This window comes from Macrobrachium nipponense, chromosome 25, assembly GCF_015104395.2.
Source record: "Macrobrachium nipponense isolate FS-2020 chromosome 25, ASM1510439v2, whole genome shotgun sequence".
Lineage (NCBI taxonomy): Eukaryota > Metazoa > Arthropoda > Malacostraca > Decapoda > Palaemonidae > Macrobrachium > Macrobrachium nipponense.
In genome coordinates, this window is record NC_087214.1 from 5435628 (window position 1) to 5449253 (window position 13626).

Consider the following 13626-nt stretch of genomic DNA (forward strand, 5'->3'; position numbering starts at 1 on the left):
GGAAGACAGTCTCCAGTCTTGGAACTGATGAAGCGAGTGGCTCTCCAGAGGAATCTGTTGACCTAAAAGTCGAGGTCAGCACAGCTCGCAAGACAAACGAAGAAGAACTGGAAGAACTTGGAACCGATGTTGACGACGTATGCTGGCAAGAGGATGACGAGTCCACAGGATCAACGCAATCAAGAGAATCGGGAGAGTGGGAAATGGCGTGGGAGTGGAATATGACTAAATCAGATGAATTGACTCTGTCCGAAAAAAGAAAGGTCCTTCTGTTCATCAGAAAAATTCTGGCGGGCATACAATCCATACACGCTTTATGGGACTTGGTTGAGAAGTGCTCCGATCGCTGGGAAAAAAGGCAGCAGAAGAAGCAGCAGAAGAAGGAAGAGAAGGAGAAAAAGAAGCAGGAAAAGGAGGAAAAGAAGAGGAAAAAGAAGGAAAAGAAGAAGGGCAAGAAGAAGGGCAAGGACAACACTCCGACTCCTGAGCCACCCGCAGTTCCTCCAGATGCAGATCCTCCAAATGCTTACGATATGCAGGATTTGCTCTATGGACCCCAAGGACTTGGAGATCTGCCAAGTCAATATCAAAGAGTGTCCTGACCCTGGATATGGGCTTCCTGTTCCAGGCCCTTCAGGTGAAGTTCGTGCTCCTGCCAGAATACCACGCCCTCCAGGTGAAGGATTTGCCTTTGCTCCAGTCCCACGCCCTGCAGGTGAAGGATATCCTCCCGGAGTCCCACGCCCTCCAGGTGAAGGATATCCTCCCAGAGTCCCACGCCCTGCAGGTGAAGGATATCCTCCCGGAGTCCCACGACCTGCAGGTGAAGGATTTGTACCTTCCGGAGTCCCACGCCCTCCAGGTGGAGGATATCCTCCCGGAGTCCTACGCCCTCCAGGTGAAGGATATCCTCCCAGAGTCCCACGCCCTCCAGGTGAAGGAACTTTCCCTGCCAGAGTCCCACCCCCTGCAGGTGAAGGATTTGTACCTTCCGGAGTCCCACGCCCTCCAGGTGGAGGATATCCTCCCGGAGTCCCACGCCCTCCAGGTGAAGGATATCCTTTCAGAGTCCCACGCCCTGCAGGTGAAGGATTTGTACCTCCCGGTGTCCCACGCCCTGCAGGTGAAAGACCTGCACCGCCAAGAAAACCACCTCCAAAAGATTAACCTCTTTTGGGAGTGACTCACAGGAAGATGACTCAAAATTATCGGCGGATGTGCTTTTCCCACCTCTGGCAGGCGGACGAACTCTCCCTGTGGGAGTCAACGGCTGGCAAGTTTCCCCCAACTCGTCAGGCGGAGGAACTCTCACTGGCTAGAGTCAACGGCTGCTCAGAGGCAGGAGGATTAGAAGCACTCCCAACGAGAGTCTACGGCTGTTCGGCGCACAGACGAACTCTCTCTGAGAGAGTCAACGGCTGGCGAGATCCCCCCCTCTCGTCAGGCGGAGGAACTTTCTCTGGGAGAGTCAACGGCTGTTCGGCGCACAGACGAACTCTCTCTGAAAAAGTCAACGGCTGGCGAGATCCCCCCCCCCTCGTCAGGCGGAGGAACTTTCTCTGGGAGAGTCAACGGACCAAGGAGTCTCCCAATAAGAGAAGGCATCCAGAGCAAAGCCAGAAAGACACTAGAATGGCAATAAAGGGATATCAGAAGGACACAAGCAGGCTTCCAGTGGGACACAATAAGGCCTTCAGAGTGACACAAGAAGGCCTCCATAGGGACAACAGAAGGACACAAGAAGGACACCAGAAGACACCAGAGGGACACCAGACGGACACCAGGACAACAGAGGGACTAAAGCCTCCAAAAGGACACCAGAAGGACACCAGAGGGAGACCAGAGGGACACCAGAAGGATACCAGAAGGAAACCAGGAGATAATTCTGTTGGAATAATCTAGAAGACCGGCTTTGCAAAAAAAAGGAACTCTTCCTTTGAGTATGCTCTGTCCCTTGATGAAGACTTCTAATAGAAGTTCTCTGTCAAAGCGGGCAAATAGTCGGATATCTAGACCTATTCTAGCAGATATCTTCCTTCTGGTCAATCAGTTGGAATAATCTAGAAGACCGGCTCTGCAGAAAGAAAGAACTCTTCCTTTGAGTATGCTCTGTCCCTTGATGAAGACTTCTAATAGAAGTTCTCTGTCAAAGCGGGCAAATAGTCGGATATCTAGACCTATTCTAGCAGATATCTTCCTTCTGGTCAATCAGTTAGAATAATCTAGAAGACCGGCTTTGCAGAAAGAAGGAACTCTTCCTTTGAGTATGCTCTGTCCCTTGATGAAGACTTCTAATAGAAGTTCTCTGTCAAAGCGGGCAAATAGTCGGATATCTAGACCTATTCTAGCAGATATCTTCCTTCTGGTCAATCAGTTGGAATAATCTAGAAGACCGGCTCTGCAGAAAGAAGGAACCCTTCCTTCAAGTATGCTCTGTCCCTTGATGAAGACTTCTAATAGAAGTTCTCTGTCAAAGCGGGCAAATAGTCGGATATCTAGATCTATTCTAGCAGATATCTTCCTTCTGGTCAATCAGTTAGAATAATCTAGAAGACCGGCTCTGCAGAAAGAAGGAACTGTTCCTTCAAGTATGCTCTGTCCCTTGATGAAGACTTCTAACAGAAGTTCTCTGTCAAAGCGGGCAAATAGTCGGATATCTAGACCTATTCTAGCAGATATCTTCCTTCTGGTCAATCAGTTGGAATAATCTAGAAGACCGGCTCTGCAGAAAGAAGGAACCCTTCCTTCAAGTATGCTCTGTCCCTTGATGAAGACTTCTAATAGAAGTTCTCTGTCAAAGCGGGCAAATAGTCGGATATCTAGACCTATTCTAGCAGATATCTTCCTTCTGGTCAATCAGTTGGAATAATCTAGAAGACAGGCTCTGCAGAAAGAAGGAACCTTCCTTCAAGTATGCTCTGTCCCTTGGTGAAGACTTCTAATAGAAGTTCTCTGTCAAAGCGGGCAAATAGTCGGATATCTAGACCTATTCTAGCAGATATCTTCATTCTGGTCAATCAGTTGGAATACTCTAGAAGACCGGCTCTGCAGAAAGAAGGAACCCTTCCTTTGAGTATGCTCTGTCCCTTGGTGAAGACTTCTAATAGAAGTTCTCTGTCAAAGTGGGCAAATAGTCGGATATCTAGACCTATTCTAGCAGATATCTTCCTTCTGGCTAGGTCAATCAGTTGGAATAATCTAGAAGAAGACCGGCTCTGCAGAAAGAAGGAAGTCTTCCTTTGAGTAGCGCTCTGTCCCATGATGAAGACTTCTAATAGAAGTTCTCTGTCAAAGCGGGCAAATAGTCGGATATCTAGACCTATTCTAGCAGATATCTTCCTTCTGGTCAATCAGTTGGAATAATCTAGAAGACCGGCTCTGCAGAAAGAAGGAACTCTTCCTTTGAGTATGCTCTGTCCCTTGATGAAGACTTCTAATAGAAGTTCTCTGTCAAACGGGCAAATAGTCGGATATCTAGACCTATTCTAGCAGATATCTTCCTTCTGGTCAATCAGTTGGAATAATCTAGAAGACCGGCTCTGCAGAAAGAAGGAACTCTTCCTTTGAGTATGCTCTGTCCCTTGATGAAGACTTCTAATAGAAGTTCTCTGTCAAAGCGGGCAAATAGTCGGATATCTAGACCTATTCTAGCAGATATCTTCCTTCTGGTCAATCAGTTAGAATAATCTAGAAGCCGGCTCTGCAGAAAGAAGGCAACTCTTCCTTTGAGTATGCTCTGTCCTTGATGAAACTTTTAATGAAGTTCTCTGTCTGATGCAAGACTCCTTAATCGAAGTCTGTTCCAAGTAGTGCATTAAGCTTCTATATCTAAGAAACATCTAGCAGATATCTCCTTTGGTCAATCAGTTGGAATAATCTAGAAGACGGCTCTGCAGAAAGAAGGACTCCTTCAAGTATGCTCTGTCCCTTGATGAAGACTTCTAATAAAGAAAATAGTTCTCTGTCAAGCGGGCAAATAGTCGGATCGATTCTAGATCCTATTCTAAAGAAGAAATATCTGTCTTTCTTGGTCAATCAGTTTAGAATAATCTAGAAGACCGGCTCTGCAGAAAGAAGGAAATCTTCCTTGGAGTCTGACTCTTTCCTTTATGAAGACTTCTAATAGAAGTCTGTCAAAAGCGGGCAAATAGTGGATCTAGGCCTATTCTAGCAGAGATTCCTTCTGGTCAATCATTGGAATATATAGAAGACCGGCTTCTGCAGAAGAAAGAAATCTTCCTTTGAGTAGCTCTGTCCCTTGATGAAGACTTCTAATAGAAGTTCTCTGTTAAACCGCGGGCAAATAGTCCGGATATCTTAGAACCTATTCTAGCAAGATATCTTCCGTTCTGGTCAATAAACAGCCTTGGAATAATCCTGGAGAAGACCAACGGCTCTGCAGAAAGAAGGAACCCTTCCTTCAAGTATGCTCGTCCCTTGATGAAGACTTCTAATAGAGTTCTCTGTCAAAGCGCAAATAGTCGGATATCTAGACCTATTTCTAGCAGATATCTTCCTTCTGGTCAATCAGTTGGAAATAATCTAGAAGACCGGCTCTGCAGAAAGAAGGAACCCTTCCTTCAAGTATGCTCTGTCCCCTTGATGAAGACTTCTAATAAGACTTCTGTCAAGCGGGCAAATAGTCGGGAATATCTAGAACCTTATTTTAGCAAGATGTCTTCCCTTCTGTCAAATCAGTGAAATTAAATAGTCTTAGAAGACCGGGCTCTGCAAAGAAAGAAGGAACCTCTTAAGTATCCTCTTGGTCCATGATGAAGGACTTCTAAAGAAGGTTCCTCAACTGTCAGAGTGCAAATAGTCGGAATTATCCTTAGACCTAATTTCTAGCATATATCTTCCTTCTTGGCAATCAGTTAGAATAACTCTAGAAGACCGGCTCTGCAGAAGGAAGGAACCCTTCTTTCAAGTATGCTCTGTCCCTTGGTGAAAAGACTTCTAAATAAAAGTTCTCTGTCAATGCAGGGCAAATAGTCGGATATCTAGGCCTATTCTAGCAGATATCTTCCTTCTGGTCAATCAGTTGGAATAATCTAGAAGACCGGCTCTACAGAAAGAAGGAACCCTTCCTTCAAGTATGCTCTGTCCCTTGATGAAGGCTTTGAATAGAAGTTCTCTGTCAAAGCGGGCAAATAGTCGGATATCTAGACCTATTCTAGCAGATATCTTCCTTCTGGTCAATCAGTTGGAATAATCTAGAAGACCGGCATTGCAGAAAGAAGAAACACTTCCTTCAAGTATGCTCTGTCCCTTGATGAAGACTTCTAATAGAAGTTCTCTGTCAAAGCGGGCAAATAGTCGGATATCTAGACCTATTCTAGCAGATATCTTCCTTCTGGTCAATCATTTGGAATAATCTAGAAGACCGGCTCTGCAGAAAGAAGGAACCCTTCATTCAAGTATGCTCTGTCCTTTGATGAAGACTTCTAATAGAAGTTCTCTGTCAACGCGGGCAAATAGTCGGATATCTAGACCTATTCTAGCAGATATCTTCCTCTGGTCAATCGTTTCAACAATCTAGAAGACCTGGCTCTGCAGAAAGAAGGAAACTCTTCCTTCAGTATGCTCTGTCCCTTGATGAAGACTTCTAATAGAAGTTCTCTGTCAAAGCGGGCAAATAGTCGGATATCTAGATCTATTCTAGCAGATATCTTCCTTCTGGTCAATCAGTTGGAATAATCTAGAAGACCGGCTCTGCAGAAAGAAGGAACCCTTCCTTCAAGTATGCTCTGTCCCTTGATGAAGACTTCTAATAGAAGTTCTCTGTCAAAGCGGGCAAATAGTCGGATATCTAGACCTATTCTAGCAGATATCTTCCTTCTGGTCAATCGTTTCAATAATCTAGAAGACCGGCTCTGCAGAAAGAAGGAACTCTTCCTTCAAGTATGCTCTGTCCCTTGATGAAGACTTCTAATAGAAGTTCTCTGTCAAAGCGGGCAAATAGTCGGATATCTAGACCTATTTTAGCAGATATCTTCCTTCTGGTCAATCATTTGGAATAATCTAGAAGACCGGCTCTGCAGAAAGAAGGAACCCTTCCTTCAAGTATGCTCTGTCCTTGATGAAGACTTCTAATAGAAGTTCTCTGTCAACGCGGGCAAATAGTCGGATATCTAGACCTATTCTAGCAGATATCTTCCTTCTGGTCAATCGTTTCAATAATCTAGAAGACCGGCTCTGCAGAAAGAAGGAACTCTTCCTTCAAGTATGCTCTGTCCCTTGATGAAGACTTCTAATAGAAGTTCTCTGTCAAAGCGGGCAAATAGTCGGATATCTAGACCTATTCTAGCAGATGTCTTCCTTCTGGTCAATCAGTTGGAATAATCTAGAAGACCGGCTCTGCAGAAAGAAGGAACTCTTCCTTCAAGTATGCTCTGTCCCTTGGTGAAGACTTCTAATAGAAGTTCTCTGTCAAAGCGGGCAAATAGTCGGATATCTAGACCTATTCTAGCAGATATCTTCCTTCTGGTCAATCGTTTCAATAATCTAGAAGACCGGCTCTGCAGAAAGAAGGAACTCTTCCTTCAAGTATGCTCTGTCCCTTGATGAAGACTTCTAATAGAAGTTCTCTGTCAAAGCGGGCAAATAGTCGGATATCTAGACCTATTCTAGCAGATATCTTCCTTCTGGTCAATTGTTTCAATAATCTAGAAGACCGGCTCTGCAGAAAGAAGGAACTCTTCCTTCAATTATGCTCTGTCCCTTGATGAAGACTTCTAATAGAAGTTCTCTGTCAAAGCGGGCAAATAGTCGGATATCTAGATCTATTCTAGCAGATATCTTCCTTCTGGTCAATCAGTTGGAATAATCTAGAAGACCGGCTCTGCAGAAAGAAGGAACTGTTTCTTCAAGTATGCTCTGTCCCTTGATGAAGACCTCTAATAGAAGTTCTCTGTCAAAGCGGGCAAATAGTCGGATATCTAGACCTATTCTAGCAGATATCTTCCTTCTGGTCAATCAGTTGGAATTTTCTAGAAGACCGGCTCTGCAGAAAGAAGGAACACTTCCTTCAAGTAAGCTCTGTCCCTTGATGAAGACTTCTGATAGAAGTTCTCTGTCAAAGCGGTTAAATAGCGATCAAGACTACTGAACTGCGTGCCCTCCAGAACGAGACCAAGAGAATGCGGCAGGAGTGGGAGAGAGTGAGAAGCAGCCCTGGCACCAGTGGAGTAGGCGAGGAACCTATAGCAGCACGTCCTGGTGCCCTTCGAGAGGAAGATAGTCATGGACTGGATGACACCGAATTTGAAAATCCTGAATGACCCACCCACTGATGAAGACAACCCCACAGGAGAGGAACCAACGTACCCTGGGAACATCGAGAGATGCCTCGTCCGCCTTTAGGAGGATGACATGAAGTAGCGGATGAGAACTGCCCTGTGCAAGCTCATCTCCCTGAACAGCGGCAAATCCGCATCCCTGAACAAACCCAAGGGTACCTTAACCTTACTGATTACGACCCCACCCCCGATCAAGACGCCCTTCTGAAGCTGGGTCTTAATGGCCACTTCATTTCAAGACCAAGGCCCCATGACAAGAGACTCGAAATCGAGTTGCTCCTAGACTCCATCCAGCAACTCGAAGCCCGGAGCATCGTGAGAACTACCGACGCCCTTCAACCCCTCCTACTTGCTGAAGCTCTTACAAAGAGGGGCTCCCACTCCAGCGGGATCCTCACCAAGGAGATGAAGAAAGCAGCGAAGGAACTGGAGGAGAAAGTGAACATCACGGTGCAACGCGCGGACAAGACAGCAGCCTTCATCTTGATTGATACTGCCGAATATCACGAGAAGCTGGATGCTATTTTGTCTGACAAGAGCAAGTTTGAGCGCCTGACAAGGAACCCGACAGACGACATCAAGAGGGAGGCTAACGGAGTCATCAGTGCAGTGAATGCTGCGACAAACGCTGTGCACCTCCCGCCCATACAAGGAGACTACAGCCTGGGTTATTTATATGGTAATGTAAAAACCCACAAACTAGGAAGCCCCTTCCGGGTGATCATCAGCCTTGGCTAAACGCCTCAACCAAATTTTGACCCCTTATGTCCCGAATCGGTACAGCCTGCAGTCTTCGGCAGAGTTCCTAGAAGCCATCAAGGACGTCCCTGGTACCGGGATTATCGCCTCGCTGGACTTGGAGTCCCTATTTACGAACGTACCTGTCGACAAAACCATAGATATAATCCTTGATCGTGTCTACAGGAATCAGTCGACAGCGCCCCTCAACATACCAGAAGCCTCGCTCCATACGCTGCTGGAGATCTGCATGAAGAAGGCCCCTTTCTCCACCCACCGTGGCCAGATGTTCTGCCAGAAGGACAGCGTGGCGATGGGCTCCCCACTAAGAGTCCTCTTCGCTAACTTTTATATGGGCACCATGGAGGAACGGGTCTTCGCCAGGAGGCAGCAACCCCGCAGATATGGACGTTATATTGACGACATCTTTGTGCAAGTCGACGTCAAGGATGAGGTAGAAGTCCTTCGTCAAGCATTTCAGCAGTGCAGTGTGCTGAATTACACAGTCAAACACAGCTCCGACAATCTGCTCCCCTTCCTCGACGTCCTTGTGAGCAAGATGGAAGATGGTCTCCGTACTTCAGTTTACACAAAGAAGACCAACTTAGGACTATGCCTCAATGGAGACAGCGAGTGCCCCGCCAGATTCAAAAGCACCACCGTCAGGGCCTTCGTCAGGAGGGCCCTCTCCCACTGCTTGACCTGGCAGGACACTCACCAGGAACTCGACCGCGCCTCCCAAGTACTTGTGAATAACGGGTACTCAAATAAATTAATCAACAAGGAAGTCCGCACAGCCCTGGAGAAATGGTACAGTAGTGAGAGACCGCAGCCCCACCCCCAGGATAATATCAAGCTGTACTACAAAGCCTTCATGAGTTCCCATTACCATGAAGAAAATTATTTCTGAAAATGTATCCCGACTGACGACACCAAGAATATCGACTTAATCATATATTACCAGAATCGGAGGACGCGCGACCTTATTATGAAAAATAACCTCTCTCCACAGGTACGAGAACCCCTGAAGCAGATGCATGTAGTGTATCAGTATACATGCTCAGTCCGCGAATGCAGCGGCGCCTACGTAGGTATGACTACCATGCACCTGTCTAAGAGTTTCTTGTGCTGCGCCCAAGAGGGGGCTATCAAGAATCACCCCGCACCAAACATTAGAGGCCATCTCCCGGGATGTCATCATAAAGAACACGAAAATCATCGGGAAGGCCCCTGATGCCCGTCGGTTGCGCCTGCTGGAGGCGCTCCTCATCCAGCAAACAAAATCTACACTGAATACGACGCAGGAAGAATTTCTCCTCCCTACGAGTATGAGAAGACCTGCCACCAACAATGAGACCACCGATCATGACAACTCCACGGAAGACAACGCCCCCGAACGAGGTACTCCTGCAGCCGATGGAAATCAAATTAGCCGTGACATTCCACAGTGTAGCGCAACGCACATCAACGTTACAGCGCCGCTCAGGAGGTCCAGACGGCTGCAGGATCCTCGGCGCTGCAACGCAACCATCAGCTCGAAGAAAGTGGCTTGAGACCTGGCTCAGGCAACCAATGAAAATGAAGACTCACCGCCACCAGCCAATAGGAGACAAGCATGGGGCAGACCCCCTGCTGTCAACCACGGATATAAGGAGGACGTACACTGCTCATTAGCTAAAGCCCGTGCTGCATAAAGCCAGCTTAATACTCCAACAACAACATGCACCAAGATCAGTCAAGCCTCAGCTTCCCATCCCGAGGATGTCTGCAGCTCCGGGGGACGAAAGCTCGCTCTAAGAAAAGAGAGAGAGAGAGAGAGGTATCATAGTTTATCTGTAGAATACAAATATATACACCTATTTTGACCATGACCTCTATAGGCGATCTACTAGCCTGTTTAAGTAGCACGGAAAAAGCCGCTATTCGCAAAATAGAGAAGAATCTCTACAATTGTAACGCTGCTGAAGTAGCCATTACTTTTAATAAAGTAGTATGCTTGAGAGAGAGAGGGTCTGCTTCCTAAGTACAATAATAATAATAATAATAATAATAATAATAATAATAATAATATAATAATAATAATAATAATAATAAAGTAATATAATAATAATAAGAGAGAGAGAGAGAGAGAAGCTATTTTTTCTTAGTTCTCAAAATATCGCAAAAATACCATTTTCTATGAAGACCATTTTCTACCTTAATAGAACACGTAAGGAACTTTAATGGCTGACTGTAGTAATCACGCCCGCCTCATGCCTTAATATCAGGATTGTATGTACGCTAAAGACATCTGTCGAGTGCTATGACAATACTTGGATGACGTTTGGTTGCTTGAAGACGAAACTGGTACCTTCTTTTAGCAAGACCACGCATAAATCCTGCATCGATATATATGATTATTATTAAGGAAGCTCTATATGTATCTTATACTGAAACTTAATAAGGGCACTTTTGAAGAACGTGAACAACAGTTTTCAACAAAGGGAACAAGTTCTTCCTTCGTTCTGGTAGCGAAACAATGGCTACTGCTCCTCCTTGTCCGGAGAGGAGGCAGGATTGCCAAATTCACGGAGGCTTTAACAAGCAATTAAGGGCAAAGGACGAACTACTCTTCAAGAGCATGAATGCACTAAAGGCGTTAATCGATTCCCATAAGAACTAACTTTGTCATTTCGATCCAAAAATTAGCAAATGAAGTAGAAAAGTTGCTAGTTTCGAAATCTCAAAAGTTGGGATTTGCACCTCACGTTGCGAATCCTTTCAATTCTAATCTAAATTGTCCTTGTGGAGATATATTGAATAGGAATCATTGTTTCCGGTTCAAAGTTGCCTCAAGGAGGAATTCCCTGCGAGAGGCTAATAGTCTTAGGAGACAAAACACTCTTTTCTTTCTAAACCATATAAGAGACATTAACAGACCCAGGTAATCCACCTCCCTTCTAATCTTCATTGAAAAAAGAAAAAGATCATTTGCGTCAACCTCAATACTAGCATTGGCACACTCAGTTTTAAGTATAAACCGTAATATAGCTTTGCGCATGTTCAAACACTTATATTTTACACAGCTATGTTCATGAAGACCAACTAGACTTGATAAACTAGTGATTAAACACAAATTAGGACAGTGAAACTAGAGGCTGAAAATTTAGCCCAGTAAATTAGCTTATCTATTTTCAGTAGCTCTTATATTTACTATCTTCTTTCATATATGACTGTAGATCTTAACTGCAAGTGAAAAAGAGCTGCTGCCTTTGTCACCTCACCCGTAAGGCTATTAAGGTACCTGGTATTAACAACTAGCACACTGCCTGGCAGCTTCAAATTCTGTAATAATCTCAATAATGATCTGTAACGAGGTACTGTAGGTTTCATTTAATTTAGGTTTCATATAGAGATCCATCGGTTTCTGCAATGTCGAGAATTTTTGCCTTGCTGTATATTGATAGAGACTTTGAATTTCCTTTAATACATTACCTCTGAAATATTTGGGATATTAGTACTTAAACCAGGAATTCTTAATTCTCCTCAACTCACTTTTAATAGTAGTAATAGCTTCCGATATTTAACATTTATGTAAAGATACACAAATGTCTTTGGATCCTCAGGTAATGAAAAGTCTGCCATTAATATAAAATTACTAATCAACTGGTTAGAGGGTATTTAGCTAAAATTAAATTCATTATAGAGAAACAAATATAATCATTAATAAACTGGAAAACTTAGTGACAATCTTCAGTAAAAACCAAAACTTAGATTTTACTACGGGGAAACTTTAAATTTCAAGCAAATTTTGCATGACAAAATAAATAAAAACCAAAGTATGCTCACTCATTTGAAACCCTCGGTAAATAACAGACTAAAATACTCTACACTTATACGATGAGAAGCAATACAAAATATATGAAAACCAAACAACTCAAATATATTTTTAAAACATTTCAAAAATCGACACTTATAATACTACTACGTAACTTATTACTGTTACTACAGCATTGAGTGCAAATACGTAACTAAAGTTTCCAAATTTGACACATTTGATGCAACTCATGCCTCAAGGACAGTATAGTGAAAGTCCAGCGAAACTTGTTGAAGATAGATCAGTTGCAAGGTGCCCAACCACATCTTCGTCGCCAGTAGGCACACGAAGCCTTTAGGATGTCACAAATTCCAAGCCGTAGAAAATCGGGATAATCAAACTCGAAAACAATAACCAGAGTTCCCCAAAGTTCCTAGAATAATGATCAACCCTCTTGACTTCAGTATTGCAGCATTCAGAACGAAGCTGTCACATCCAGTACACTACTATACCTGAAAGTAAATATTTTCCTTTTATCTTACACTTTAAAACATTCCTCAATATTTGGTCTAAAACTTTACGAACTCTCAAGTTTAAACCTTCATTATAAACATGAATAGCTTTACATATTTAGGTAAATTCTAAATATATTTGGTCAATAAACCTAGGTGTTCAGTAAAAGAAACTGCCATGTCACATTCATTAACTTTTAAACGCAATTTAAACTTAAAAAGAGCTCTACATTTACTTACTATTTCAAGGCCCATGACACCCTCCTTTTTTAATATAACTAATGAAATAGGCTTCTGATTAATGTGAAACCGAAACCACCGGAGTTTGAGACACCGACCTAATTAAGAAAAATGGATTCAAGCATCTACTCCGCATTATTGTCTTACTTTATATCGAGAAATGTCATCTCAATTTTTTGGGCATGGTGAGAACGGAAATTAATGCAGACCTGGCAACTAGCGCAGATTGACGTGAGTCGACCATGACGGGGCCCGTGACGTTTACACCAGCCACGCCCCCTTTCTGTATGGTTATCATTATATTTATAAGTTGTAGTGAATTATGGAATCTAAAGATACTGATTATTTATTATGTTTGAATAAACTCATTTTTAGCCTCACTTGTATTTATCATTTAATTAATAGGTAATTCTTACGAAAATGTAGACAAAAAAAAAAAATCTCGGATGGCAGTCAGAGCGGTGATCGTGCTAGGGAAGGTACACGTCTGTTAGATACAGGCTTTGACAAGAGCTCCTGCTGACACCTTGCTTACTGCCTACTATTGACATTTTATATCATGTCTCGAATGATTCACCATTGTCCACAAGGTTGTTGTAATGCTTTTGTGTTGCGACTCTTAACTACTACATGAGGGAACAAGACAACAATAAACTGAAGATTGGATTGAATAGGTTGGTATCATGTCATGTTTAATGGCGTACCATCACGGACATGTATAGTTGAATATTATGCATTATCAGAGTCTCTCTCTCTCTCTCTCTCTCTCTCTCTCTCTCTCTCTCTCTCTCTCGTCTATCTCTTCTCTCTCTCTCTCTCTCTCTCTATATTATATCATATATTTTATATATATATATCTCTATATTAGTGATCTTCTATATCTATATATTATATATATATATATAAAAAATTAAAAATAATATATATAGTATAATCATCAATGAAGGGAAGAGGACACACACAGATGTACATACTGTCTTTATTACGACGTTTCGTAATTATCAAGTTAATTACATCATCAGGCTGTTAAAATTAAAAATAA

At 43.3% G+C, this 13626-nt stretch overlaps 1 protein-coding gene across 1 annotated transcript in view; it reads left to right on the top strand.

The window, feature by feature from the left end:
• Window positions 1-602, top strand: part of LOC135198972 (trichohyalin-like) — a 1242-nt gene extending 640 nt beyond the window's left edge. Inside the window, exon 1 of the mRNA XM_064226892.1 lies at window positions 1-602. This exon is cut by the window's left edge and continues 640 nt beyond it. Within this exon, the coding sequence (XP_064082962.1) occupies window positions 1-602 (602 nt within the window).
• The last annotated feature ends 13024 nt before the right edge of the window (window positions 603-13626 follow it).